This window comes from Saimiri boliviensis, chromosome 20 (genome assembly GCF_048565385.1).
Source record: "Saimiri boliviensis isolate mSaiBol1 chromosome 20, mSaiBol1.pri, whole genome shotgun sequence".
NCBI lineage: Eukaryota > Metazoa > Chordata > Mammalia > Primates > Cebidae > Saimiri > Saimiri boliviensis.
Genome location: NC_133468.1, coordinates 25670455 through 25684439, shown reverse-complemented (window position 1 = coordinate 25684439; position 13985 = coordinate 25670455). Strand labels below are relative to the sequence as shown.

General features: G+C 54.0%; 1 protein-coding gene across 6 annotated transcripts in view; it reads left to right on the top strand.

The window, feature by feature from the left end:
- Positions 1 to 13985, top strand: part of CARD11 (caspase recruitment domain family member 11) — a 127258-nt gene that overhangs the window by 99374 nt on the left and 13899 nt on the right. For all 6 annotated transcript variants that reach the window (XM_074390564.1, XM_003934784.4, XM_074390563.1 and 3 more), the window contains 9 exons: positions 947 to 1047; positions 2839 to 2891; positions 4863 to 4995; positions 5860 to 6061; positions 6451 to 6577; positions 9537 to 9777; positions 10575 to 10671; positions 11455 to 11550; positions 13743 to 13878. In XM_074390564.1, the coding sequence (XP_074246665.1) occupies positions 947 to 1047; positions 2839 to 2891; positions 4863 to 4995; positions 5860 to 6061; positions 6451 to 6577; positions 9537 to 9777; positions 10575 to 10671; positions 11455 to 11550; positions 13743 to 13878 (1186 nt within the window). The remainder of the gene's footprint in view (positions 1 to 946; positions 1048 to 2838; positions 2892 to 4862; positions 4996 to 5859; positions 6062 to 6450; positions 6578 to 9536; positions 9778 to 10574; positions 10672 to 11454; positions 11551 to 13742; positions 13879 to 13985) is intronic.

Below are 13985 nucleotides of genomic sequence, written 5' to 3'. Positions count from 1 at the left end.
TCAGCCTCCTTTATGTTTATTTAGAGCGGTTTCCACAGCCTCACAATGTATTTACACCTTCCTGCCACCTCCTTTCCCAATTTAACACTTGGTGGGAGGAGGAACTGGGCCTCCCAGGGGCTGTGGCGCACATGGCATAGGCGGTGAAAATTCTGCCGCAACTTCTCAGCCCCTGGCAACTCCTGCAGCCTGGGGAGAGGGTGGCAGGCAGGGCAGGGCACGGTGAGCAACTGGGGCCGCTGCAAAACTGAAGCTCAGGCCACCCCCAGCCCAGAACCCCCACTGGAGCAGAGCTGGGCAGGGTCCCAGCCACTCCATCCAGAGCTGCCCACCTCCCGCCAGGCTGCAGAAGGCCCAGGATTAGAAATTCTAACCCCAGGGGAAGTCCCAGGAAGCTTATCAGCTCAGCTTCCAGAATCAGGCCCTGTGGGAGGCAGAGATTTTATAATGAATGATTCCTGTCTGATGGCAGCTCAGAATCCCAGGCTCTTATTAAGGGCAGCCCTGGCCAAGAGCCAGCAGGCCTGGTTTCAAAGGTCACCCTCCAGCAGCTGTGCCATCCAGGGACACCGTTGCCCTCCCCACACCCCAGGCCCACACTGTTCACCATGTCCAGAGCAGGTGCCCACAGCAGGTGGAGCCTGGAGGCCTCTAGCTCAGCCTGTGCACCATGGCAAAGCAGCGCCCCAGTCCCCCAGCCGGCCGGCTCCCGCCCACGTCCTCCCTGTGAGCAGATGTGGGAACAGATGTGCTCCAAACTCAGTGGCTGCGGCCGCTCCAGGCTGAGCATGAGCCTGCTCCAACCAAGGTCGCCACTGAGAGCCGGCTCGCTGCCTCCACGCTGCCTGAGCAGGAGGCGGGCATGATTTTGCGTTTAATGTAGTCCCTGCATGTGTAATATTTATGCACCCGTAACGTGTGTGTGTGCGTGTGTCTCTCTCTGCAGCAGCCCCCCCGGAGCCGCAGCAGCATCATGTCAATCACTGCCGAGCCCCCAGGAAATGACTCCATCGTCAGACGCTACAAGGAGGACGCACCCCATCGAAGGTGGGTGGCAGGTGAGGGAGGACTGGGCATCTGCCCCATCCCGTCAGCCTCTTTACCCTGTCTCTGAGCCAGTTCAAGCATGCCGACTCAGCCATCCTCAAAGCAACCTTGAAAGGCAGGGTGCTGCTCACTGTACAGATGAGAGGCTGAAGCTCGGAGGAGGGAAGTGGCCTCCCCAGGTTCACAAGCTACCTATACAAGGACAAAACCCATGACCCGTGGCCCCATGCCGCCCAGAAATCAGGTTCCCAGGCCCCACAGCCCCAGAGCTTGGCTTTTTCTGCCAAAAAATAAGAAACTCATGGCCAAGCACAGTGGCTCACACCTATAATCCCAGCAGTTTGGGAGGCTGAGACAGGAGGATCACCTGAGGTCAGGAGTTTGAGATCAGCCTGACCAATATGGTGAAACCTCATCTCTACTAAAATTACAAAAAATTAGCCAGACATGGTGGCATGCACTTGCAATCCCAGCTACTCGGGAGGCTGAGGCAGGAGAATTATTTGAACCTGGGAGGCGGAAATTGCAGTGAGCTGAGATTGCGCCACTGCACTCCAGCCTGGGTAACAGAGCAAGACTCTGTCTCCAAAAAAACGAAAAACAAAATAAACTCATGAATGGCTTCTCCACTCTCCTCTCCCACTTTCCTTGCTTCCCGAAAACCATTAGCGTCCTCACAAGGAGAACCACAGTAGAGGTATGCCTAGGCTACAGTCGTTTCCAGTCTGCCAGGGTTTGGCACGTCACCTACAGAGTCAGAGGTTGTTGGGCAGTTTCCAGAAGGGCATAGAGCAAGCGGTGGCCCAGGAGGCTGGATTCACACCCCTAGTCCCTCTGGGGCCTGGGTTTGGGTTTCTCTGTATGGCCTTCCCTGGCTGATTGCAGAAATCAGCAGCAAAGACCCACGCCAGGCCAGGCACAGTGGGTCACACCCGCAGTGGGTCACACCTGTAATCCCAATACTTTGAGAGGTTGAGGTGGGCAGATCACCTGAGGTCAGGAGTTCAAGACCAGACTGGCCAGCAAGGCAAAATTCCATCTCTACTAAAAATAGAAAAATAAATAATTAGCTGGGCATGGTGGCACGCACCTGTAATCCTAGGTACTGGGGAGGCTGAGGCAGGAGAATTGCTTGAACCGGGAGGTGGAAGTTGCAGTGAGCCAAGATCACACCATTGCATTCCAGCCTAGGTGACAGGAGCGAAACTCCATCTCAAAAAAAAAAACCCATGCCAGCCCTTCCACCAGCAGCTGTTTTGGGGGGACTCCCTCTGGCCAGCTGAGGACAGGTGTTGAAAGCAGCTTTTGGAAACCATATGTGGCGTCTGCACCAAAGCCACCTCTGCCTTGAAGCACTCCTGCAAGAAGCACACGCAGACAATTGCCGACCACTCCAGCTGAGGGGTGCTAGCTCCCAGACCATCACACAGGGCAGATGGATCTCCGTCCTGCACTGTGTCAGAGAAGAGTGAGAGAGAAGTGAATGGCCCCCAAGGGGCCTCTCTTCGCCTGCCCCAGCTTTCCTCCTCCCCTGCTGGAGGACGCAACCTCCAAGACCTCTGGGCCGCCCACCCTCCCCGGGAGCCTCCTGCCTCCTCCACCCCTCCTTGTCCCAACCTCCTCCACCCACACTGCCCTCTCAGAGGCAAGGCCGTTTGGAAACCCAGAACCTTCCGGAAGCTTCCCCCTCCTCTGCCTGCACACACGCACACACACACACACACACACACACACACACACACAGTCGTGCTCACATGCATGCTTTCCCCATCCCTCCCTTGTATCTTGCAGCACAGTCGAAGAAGACAATGACAGTGGCGGGTTTGACGCCTTAGACCTGGACGGTACGTGCATCTCAGATCCGGGAGAGTCGTGTGTAGGCCAGGTCACAGAGGGCCACAGGAGGAGGGTCACAGGTGCCGTTCTGTGAGAACAGGGCCATGGCACACATGCCTCTGACCAACAGCCTTGTACATAGTAGGTCCTTAAGACCTACTTTGTGGAATGGACTCAGAGTCGCTCTTGAGCATGGAAGATAAGCCTCTGTCCCTGGTGGGCTTGCCCATGGCCAAGAAACACCCTGCAAGCTTGTTCTTTAACCTGTAGGTAATGGGGGTCTATCCACCCAATGTGCAGAGAGCCCAGGTCTGGGCTTTTAAAAAGAGTAGCTCTCACGTACTGCAGCCAGGCACGTGGAGGGGTTCAACCTGCATACCTGATCCAGTTGAATGTCAGCAACCACTCTCAGAAATGTTACTGTTACCCTCGTTTTATAGATGAAGGAAGGAGCCTCAGAGATGGGAACAAACAGGAGGGCAGAGTAGGCTGGGAGCAGGGAGTTCTCATAAGAAATTCATGTGCTAAGCTGTTAACCAGCTTGTGCAAAAGGAGTACAGAATGCAGATGGAGAGGCCGGCATTGGAGGGGCAAGACAGGAGGGGGAGAAATAGGGAGGGTGAAGGCGCGCTTGCAGGATCACTGGCTGTGAGCCTGTCTCAGCACCATGGGAGCATGGCAGCATATCCTGGCCCCAACAGAGCTGGCAGCAGTGGAGACTGTGGCTCAGAACCCTCCAGGTGTGCCCTGCCAGCCCCCTCTATTCCAGGGCTCCCCCAGCCCTTGCCAGCTAAGGCTGCCAGCTGATGAAACTAAAGGTGAGTGGTCCTCCTTAATGGGGCACCGTCAGAGCTATCAAGTGTTAAAGAGAGGTTAGCACCTAATCGAGGCTGGGTAATGAGAAGAATTGAAAGAGTTTTGGAAAGGGGAGAGAATCCTGGGCAACCGTCCAAAGTATTTTGCAGTGTCGGGAAAAATCCGCTTTGCAGAGAAGCCTTTGTTATCAGCCCCCAGCAGTGTTTGCAGTTCCCCCCGTCCCAGCCACGTCGTGTTTTGGGTCCACCTGGGGTGAAAGATAGGGAGGGGCCTCTTACTGGTGCCAGACCCTCCTCTCCCAACCCTGCTTCAGGCCCCTGCAGGCTGGGAAGCTGATGGATGATGGTGAAATGTTAGGGTCCCAAAATGAAAATCTGGGGGTCCAATTCAAAAACAGAATGAGGCTGGCCATAGTGCCTCATGCCTGTAATCCCAGCACTTTGAGAGGCTGAGGCAGTTGGATCACTTGAGGCCAGGAGGGGAGACATAGCAAGACCCTCGCAAAAAAAAAAATGAGCCAGGCATGGTGGCACACGCCTGTAGTCCCAGCTCCTCGGGAAGCCAAGACAGGAGGATGGCTTGAGCCCAGAAGTTAAAAACCAGCCTGGACAGCATAGTGAGACCCTGTCTCTATTTAAAAAAAATTTTTTTTAATAATCCAGATATGGTGGTGCACACCTGTAGTCCTAGCTACTCCAGAAGCTGAGGTGGGAGGATCACTTGAGCCCAGGAGGTTGAAGCTACAGTGAGCTATGATCACACCACCGCACTCCAGCCTGGGCAACAGACCAAGACCCTCTTTCAAAAAACAAAAAAACTAGAACAAGTAACTGCTAATGGAAAGCTCCCCTTTCCAGATACAGAAAAACAAACAAACAAAAAAAGAAACAGGAATCTTAAAAACCAGATACCTGATAAGGCTTCCTACTACGAGGAAACTGCTGGAGGCTGGGGGACGTCTGTGTTGGAGACATTCAGTGCAGGGACTCAGCCATCTGCGCCAGGCAACCTCAGAGACTCATCTCCTGGGAGGCTGGCCGGGAGAAGCAGGGCAGGAGGGCTGTGAGCCTGCCCCCAGTGCCGGGGCCACCCCAGCAGGTCTTGGGACTATCTCTGGAACTCCCCATCACCCCTGGTACTTACGGGCCCTCATGCCTCTGCAGATGACAGTCACGAACGCTACTCCTTTGGACCCCCGTCTGTTCACTCCTCCTCCTCCTCCCACCAGTCTGAGGGCCTGGATGCCTACGACCTGGAGCAGGTCAACCTCATGTTCAGGAAGTTCTCTCTGGAAAGGTACCCTGGTGAAGGGAAAGCCGGGGTTGAAGGTGGGATGAGATACAGACCCCTTGCCTCCTCGCCCCTTCGCTCCCCTGTTCTCCTGGAGCTGGTCCCACGATCTGGCATTTCTCAGTCAGCAGTCGCTTCCTGACTGGGCGTGTTGCTCACACCTATAATTCCAGCACTTTGGGAGGCTGAGGCAGGAGGGTTGCTTGAACCCAGGAGTTCCAGACCAGCCTGGGCAACATGCAAGACCCCATCTCTACAAAATAATTTAAATATTAGCTGGGCATGGTGGCACATACCTGTAGCCTCAGCTACTCAGGAGGCTGAGGCAGGAGGATCACTTGAGCCCAAGAGGTTGAGGCTGCAGTGAGCTATGATTACACCACCGCACTCCAGCCTGGATGCCGGAGCAAGACCCCATCTCAAAAAAAAGAAAAAAACGAAATCACTCTCTCTGACCCTCTAACTGTTCAGGTGCAAAAATCAAGGCCCACAGAGGGAGGGGCTTGCCCTCGCAGCAGAGGCAAAGAAACAGAAAGAAACAGGACTCAGATACCCAGGAGGCCCCGTCCATGACACTGGAGCCTGGTGGGCCGTGCTCAAGGAGCCCCTTTTAACATGGCCCTCACCAGTCCTAGCACAGCCGCGGCAGGCCAGGGAGGGCACCTCCGCTCCTCTCCTCGCTGCTTGTGAGCTTTCACTTCCCTTAGCCATTAAGGGTCATTCTTGGAGCCAGGACACCCAGGCGCCTGACGACCACAGAAGGCCAAGCCACTGGGGTCCCCACATGTGCCACCAGCCCCCGGTGTGTCCTGGTAGGGCTTTTCTCTTTTCAGCCCAGCTGCCTAACTGCCATTCTGTCTCCCACTGCAGACCCTTCCGGCCTTCCGTCACCTCCGTGGGGCACGTGAGGGGCCCAGGGCCCTCAGTGCAGCACACGACGCTGAACGGCGACAGCCTCATCTCCCAGCTCACCCTGGTGGGGGGCAATGCGCGAGGGAGCTTCGTGCACTCAGTCAAGCCTGGCTCCCTGGCCGAGAAAGCCGGCCTCCGAGAGGGCCACCAGCTGCTGCTGGTGAGGGGCTGGCAGCAGGGGAGGTGGCTGCAATTGTAGTGTCAGAGGTGACATTTAGGAGCCCCTAAGCCTTGCATTCAGCCACAGATCCCTGGGCAGGAGGAGGGAGCTGGAAGGTGGTCAGGCTGTCAGCATCTTGGGGGCCCTTCTCTCCCCAGCTCCCCACCCATGTTTCTGCAGCCTGTGCACAGGCACTGACTCCTGCAAGCTCCCAGGGTGCAGGCAGGAGGCAGGTTCACCCCTAAGTGAGATGCTTTCTCCCCACGTCGCCACTGAGCTAGTCTTTGTTTGGGGAGAGATGCTTTTTTCCCAATGTAGAGAGGGCGGTCTCGCCCCTGCGGCTCTGCTGCCCGTGGAGCCGGGAGATGAACGCTGTCTCTGCTCTCCAGCTAGAAGGCTGCATCCGAGGCGAGAGGCAGAGTGTCCCCTTGGACACGTGCACCAAAGAGGAAGCCCGCTGGACCATCCAGAGGTGCAGCGGCCCCGTCACGCTGCACTACAAGGTCAACCACGAAGGTGAGACCACCCTCGGCTGTCTTGGAGCAACCCCTGGCCAGGGAGGCAAGTCCCTGACCTGGACAAGTGACCTAAAGCCTCCACTTGCTCATATGTTCAGTGGAAGGCATGGGCCCCTCCCGGCAGCATCACGAGGTGCAGAGGGCAGGTCTGGGAGAGCAGACGGGGATGGCAACCACCGTGAGCAGGGCTTTGCTGTCTCACACTGGCGCCTTGGCCACATCTGCACGCACCTGCCCAGGTGCCTCAGCCACCGGACGGCATCCCCAGCCCCCAGCACACCTATTGGAGCCTGGACAGGCCCAGCTCAGCCCTTTCCCTGGCAGGTGGAAGTTGCTTCCTCTCTCAGGCTTCCCGTCCCTGATGTACATAGACAGTAGCTCTGGCATCAGTCTTCCCACGGACTGGGCGTGGAGAAACAGAGGTTCCCTGTCAGGTCCTGCTGGGGGATCCCTGGCTTTGCTGAGCCCGTCTCAGAAGCCTGCCCACCCACCAGGCCAGGGACCCTAGCAATGGCTACCTGAGCTCCCTGCCTCCTACAAACAGGACCCCGTGCCAGAGTGAACGTTCTTTCCCTGGAATTCCAGACTGCAGGGCTGTCTGTGCTGCTGTACAACTCTGGGGGGCGCTGCTCACACCATATTCTGTGCCACTGCTGGCCAGGGGCCCAGAGATTTCTCCACCCAGGAGCAAGACCACGGAACCACACTCCGGGCCCCAGGCTTCTTGCTCTGTGATCCCCAGCTGCGGGGCAGGCGGGCCTCACCCTCCCTTCGCACCAGGCCCACAGCATCCTTTGAATGGGATCTCCTCCTTCTCCACTGAGACGCCTGGGCAGTGAGCTCTGAGCTTTGTTTTCTGCTCTGAAGGAGTCTGAGTTCTCGTTCTCACCTCTGGGTTTTTCTGCATGATTATCCCTGTGGCTAGATCTTATTTTTAACCTCCAGGGCTCATGAATGTTTCAGCAGAGCATAAATAGCCAGTTTCTCTCTATCTGCTCTCCAGAGCTGCCTGCTCGAGCTCCTTCCCGGCAGTGCCCTGCCTGTGCAAAGACAGTAACGATGCTCCATTCCTACTTGCAGGACAGGCTCCTCCCCAGTCCTGCACCCTGATCTCCCAGCCCAGCAGGAAATCTGTGGGTCCACAGAATAGGATGTGAGCAGCGCCCCCCAGAGTTGTGCAGCAGCACAACCCTGCAGTCTGGAATTCCAGGGAAAGAAGTTCATTCCAGCAGGGTCCTGTGCGTGCAGGTTCTGTTTTTATAGGAGGCAGAGAACTCAGATGGTGATCACAACAGCCCCTGGCCAGGTAGATGGCCAGGATCCCCCGGATGGACCCAGCATGGAATCCCTGTTTCTCCATGCACAGTGGGTGGGAACATTCATCAGGTAATCCAGCTGGCTGGTATGGCCCTGGAATGTGGTGTGGACATTTGACGAGCTGCTCTGGCTGTGAGAACCATTTTAGCTTCCGCAGTATTATACAGGCCGCAGCATGTGGAGCTGATCTGAGGGTGTATGTTATGGTTTTATGTCATAGCAGAGCTTGCTGCATTTATTGTGTTTATGGTTCATACCCCACTCCCTCACAAAGTATTTGCAAAACTCTGCTTGGGAGGATGACGACATTTAAATAAGGTTAAAACGACATGTACCATGGTCTCTCTGGGAAACCATTTGGCAGGAAAGGAAAGGAAAGAAAGAGAGAGAAAGAAAATTGATAGAGGAGATGATAGATAATTGATAGATGGATGATGGATGGATGATAAGTAGACAGATGATAGATAGATAGATAGATATTCTATGACCAAGTAATTCCACTTCTGTGTATGCACCCAAGAGAAATGAGCACATATATCCACAGATCAATAGATGATTGATTGATAGATGGATAGATGATTGATCGGTGATAGGTAGATAGATCATAGATGAATAGATAGAAGATAGATAAATTATAATGGATGGATGATAAGTAGATAGAAGATAGACAAAAATTTAGATAGATACGTGGATACATAGATATGATGTGACCAAGTAATTCCACTTCTGTGTATGTACCCAAGAGAAATGAGCACATATGTCCACAGATAGATAGATAATAGGTGTATAGATAATAGATGATAGATAGATAGATAGATAGATAGATAGATAGATAGATAGATAGATAGATATTCTATGGCCAAGTAATTCCACTTACATGTATATACCCAAGAGAAATGAGCACATATATCCACAGAAAGTAATGTATACAAATAACTCATAGCAGAGTTGTTCATAGTAGCCCAAAACTGCAAACAATGCAGATTGCATGTGGGAGAATGGATATAGCCACAAACCATGGAATACTATACAGCAGTGAAAAGGAGCGCCCTCCTGTTACATTGCAGCATCACAGACAAATCTCACAGGCATAATGTGGAACAGTGGAAGCCAGAAGTGAAGAGAGCCCATACTGCTTGGTTCCATTTACATGAAGTGAGCTTTGGCTCATTTACAGCAATTCAGTTAGGATGATGGTTCCCCTTGGGAAAGGTACTGACAAAGAGGCCTCTGGTTGTTGCTGCCCACAAATACACATTTGTGAAAATTCACTGAGCTGAGTACTTAAGAATGTGTGCAGTTTACTATATGTGAGTTATGCATTAGTGGAAAAATAAAAAACAAGAGCCGTGTAATGGTGGGGAAATACGAAGATTGTAGCGGGAATGCTAGTAAAGGTGATCATTGCAACTTGGCAAAAATTTTAGCTCTAAGCTTCCTGGCAGCCAAGGCAAAGAGGGAAACTGGTAAACGACATGGTTACCTTTCACTGGGAAGGTAGAGCTTTCCCCTCGGTGTGAGCTCTAAGAGGAGCGTATTGCACAGGCACATTGGTGGTGAGGTAAGGTACTCTAGGAGGTGCTCTGATGGTCGGGGTGGCCCCACGCCAGTGGGCAGCTGGTGCATCTATCCCTCCGCAGGGTACCGGAAGCTACTGAAGGACATGGAGGATGGCCTGATCACATCAGGGGACTCGTTCTACATCCGGCTGAACCTGAACATCTCGAGCCAGCTGGATGCCTGTACCATGTCCCTGAAGTGTGACGATGTTGTGCACGTCCGTGACACCATGTACCAGGACAGGCACGAGTGGCTGTGTGCACGGGTCGACCCTTTCACAGACCATGACCTGGACATGGGCACCATACCCAGCTACAGCCGGTGAGGCCAGAACCAGAGTGGGGTTTCCGTTTCCCTGACTCTATGACGGACCAGGCGGTGGGGGCGGGGGGGGCGCAGATGCCATGAACATCAGCAGAGGGGCTTGTAGAGAAGCCCAGGCCAAAGAAGGCCACTGTGTTCTCTGTCTCACGGCGAGGTCCACCAGGCCCTCCTCCTCCGGGAAGCCCTTCCTGTCTCCCCAGGGACCTTTCTCTCGACCTTCATGAGAATCCCTTGAATCCTCTTCTGTCTGGTAGAGACCAGACCACTTGGCACTCAATTCTGTGCCCTCTTGCTGGGTTCACTCGTCATTCCTTTTCCATAGACCCCATCCCGACAGCACCATTGTCATTATAACAGCGCCAGCCCCCGAGGACTGGGCACAGGGAGTGTGTCAGGCACACAACAGGCATCCACAGCATCTGTAAGACTGAAATTACATGTCCATACCGTGACATCTGTAAGACCGTAACACCCCACCTCAGGCCACTCCTCCCAGGAGCGCATCATCACACCAGATTTACAGGGGAAGAGACCGAGGCTTAGAGAGGTTCACCCACTTTGCTGCAGCCTCACAGTGAGCCAGTGCTGGAGGTAGGATCCAAACACAGATATGAGGAGCCACATCTTCTCCCCAGGTGCCCCTTGGGCTCAGAGCTCACACCAGCCACAGGGCCATCCTTACGCAGAGTCGGACCCACACCCGACCCATGCCGGTGTGGTGCTGCGGCCCTGCTGGCTTCCTGGTGCTTGGCCTTTGAATTTCAGCCCCTGAGGCTCCTCTCTTCGCTCCCCAGAGCCCAGCAGCTTCTCCTGGTCAAACTGCAGCGCCTGATGCACCGGGGCAGCCGGGAGGAGGTGGACGGCACCCACCACACCCTGCGGGCACTCCGGGTAGGTCTGCCAAGCTCCCTGTGGTGGTAGCAGGGGCAGGGACCTCGCCAGCTTCAAACCTCACTCCTGGGTCTTTTTTAGAGGCGGTAACAAATGCGAGCCATCTGTACTGGGCTGATGAATGCTAGGGACTTGTTTCCTTAGGAATGGAATGCTGCCTATAGGAGCCCTGACCTCTCATGCTCTCCCACAGGTCCTGAGTTTCCAGGACGAGGGGTTGGTGTCTGGCCGGGCATGGTGGCTCATGCCTGAAATCGCAGCACTTTGGGAGACCAAAGTGGGCAGATCACTTGAGGTCAGGCATTCGAGACCAGCCTGGCTATCATGTTGAAACCTTGTCTCTACTAAAAATACAAAAATTAACCAGATGTGGTGGTGAGCACCTGTAATCCCACCTCCTCAGGAGGCTGAGGCAGGAGAATCGCTTGAACCCAGGAGGCAGAGATTGCAGTGAGCCGAGATCATGCCTTTGCACTGCAGACAGCAAGACCCTGTCTCAAAAAAACAAAAAGGAGGGTGAGCCTAGGTTTCTGGCTCTGACTGGACTGTCGCCCTTTGCTCTGCCGTTCCTGGTCTCTGTTGAAGCAAGTCACCGATCTCCCAAGTCTCCAGGACTCCTCTCCCCTACCCCGCCTTGCCCCTCGCCTGCAGCCCTTTGATTTCCCTACGGAAGTGTTAGCACAGAGGGGGCTTGAGGACAGGTCTCCAGTTCGCACCAGCATCACTGTGTTCTCGCCTCCTGCCAAGTCCAGCAGGCCTGACTGATTGATAAATCCATTTCAGAACACCCTGCAGCCAGAAGAGGCACTTTCAACCAGCGACCCCCGGGTCAGTCCCCGTCTCTCTCGAGCAAGCTTCCTTTTTGGCCAGCTCCTTCAGGTAAGGCTCTCCGGAGTGCCTGCTGACTTTTCAATCATATTCCGCTGCGGCCCTGCCCTCTCCCCACTGAGAATCAAAATAACCATGCTTTGTGTTTGTACACCACTTGGAACTCTTCCCAGTGCCTCACCTCTCCTGTCCCGTTTCATCCTCTCAGTGACAGGCTAGAAGACAGTCTGTGCCTGTGGGAAACAAATCCCACTTTCATTAAAGATTGAGGAACCTTATGATGAAAAGAAACTTAAGTTAGCTGTTTAGATACTAATAGAAAGATCAGAAGCAGTGAGCAGTGTATCAGGAGATGAAAACAAAACATCCTAAATGTCTAGACCAGTTTAGGTCCTCATTAATTGAGCATTCAACTTATCTGAGCATCCCAGCAGCCAACGGAAAAAGGGAACCCAGCAGATTCTTTCAATCTTATCAGTCTTAAGAAACATTTTAGCCATCAGGACCAGAAAGGACTTTTCTACTTAATTCTAAAGGGGATTTTTTTTTTTTTTTTTTTGCATGGATCATTGTACAAAGAACATTGACTAGCATTGTGTGTGGTATCTTCAGAAATGATTTCTCATAAATGCAGAAGCACACTTTGTGATCATTTGTTGCATCACCAGTCGACAAAAACCAAGAGAGTTGTATGAAAATGTAGCACCATGGGCGTGTTCCTGTGTAGCTGCCTCACTCGCCAGACCCCAGTGGAGACAATGTTATAATCCGCTGCTCTATCTTGATGGTGGAACAGGGAAAGCCAGAGAAACTGTGAGCAGCGTGACCCTAAAATCCAGGTAGACACAAACAAGCAGCAGAGAGACACCCAGGTGGAAAGGAGCCCTGGCAAAGTCTGAGGGGTCGGCGAAGGCAGGACCATTTGAGATGATGTATTTTTACACCCAAGTGTCATGTAAGCATGAAATCTTGGGGCCAGACACGGTGGCTCATGCCAGTAATCCCAGCACCTTGGGAGGCTGAGGTGGGCGGATCGCCTGAGGTCAGGAGTTTGAGACCAGCCTGATCAACGTGGTGAAACCTCGTCTCCACTAAAAATACAAAAATTAGCCAGGTGCAGTGGCAGGCACCTGTAATCCCAGCTACTCAGGGGGCTGAGGCAGGAGAATCGCTTGAACCCGGAGGCGGAGGTTGCAGTGAGCCAACCTCCGCACTGCACTCCAGCCTGGGCCACAAAGCAAGACTCTATCTCAAAAAAAAAAAAAAAAAAGTGAAATCCAAAGCCCACAGCCAGTTAACAGTGAGCCGGCTGACTGCCCAGATGCCATGCATTTTCCTTCCTACAGAAGGAAGGGTGTTGGAGAGGCTCAAAGTAGCCCATAGAATATGGCATGAACCTGCTTCTGTGCCCACTGCTGGGGCATCCATTTCTGCCCTTCAAGACCCACCTCTGAATTGCAGAAAAAGTGGGTGTCCCCCAGAAAACTCGGAGATACTGAGGCAGAAAGTCATGATGAGCACGGTGTCAGAGGGAGGTGGCATTGACCAGCACATGCCCACCGGGGGGTAGTCTGTGGGCTTTCGCTGCCCACAGGGTCTTCCAGTCAGGGGTCTTCACGGCCAGGGCAGCTCAGGTCCCACAGTGCCCACAGAGCTGTGCCTGAGGCTCCCGTGGGGCTGCAGATGGGCTTGACCTGAGACTCATCCAGGGCCTGGCCTGGGAAGACAGCCTGGCCATTGATTCACTCATCTCCCGACTCAGGACTTCTCTCCAGTGGCTAAAGGGCTCGAGCCACCTGCTAGGAGTCTCCTGCTTTTGTAGGGGAAGTGACGGGCCCAGGAACCCCCAGGGACAGAGTGGGTTGAACAAAAATCTGGCTTTGCGTGGGTCGAAGGCAGCACCCGGTCTGTTTAGAAGTGGAAGCAGGGCTGGGCGCAGTGGCTCACACCTGTAATCTCAACACTTTGGGAGGCCAAAATGGGTGGATCATGAGATCAGGAGTTCAATACCATCCTGGCCAATATGGTGAATTGGCCCTGTCTCTACTAAAAAATACAAAAAATTAGCCGAGCGTGGTGGCTTGTGCCTATAGTCCCAGCTACTCAGGAGGCTGAAGCAGGAGAATCGCTTGAACTGGGGAGGTAGAGGTTGCATTGAGCTGGGCAACAGAGCAGGACTCCATCTCAAAATAAACGAAGAGGAAGCGGCACAGTCCTCCCCGACCCTCCCTCTGCTCCTCCAGTTTGTCAGTAGATCCGAGAACAAGTACAAGCGGATGAACAGCAACGAGCGGGTCCGCATCATCTCAGGGAGCCCGCTGGGGAGCCTCGCACGGTCCTCGCTGGACGCCACCAAGCTCTTGACTGAGAAGCAGGAAGGTACGTGGGGACCGCCCGGACCCTCCCACCACCCCCGGCTACAGTCACACATGCCTGACTCTCACCTGGGGGCACATCAGTCCTCGTGAGGGGTCCTGGAAGTCCTC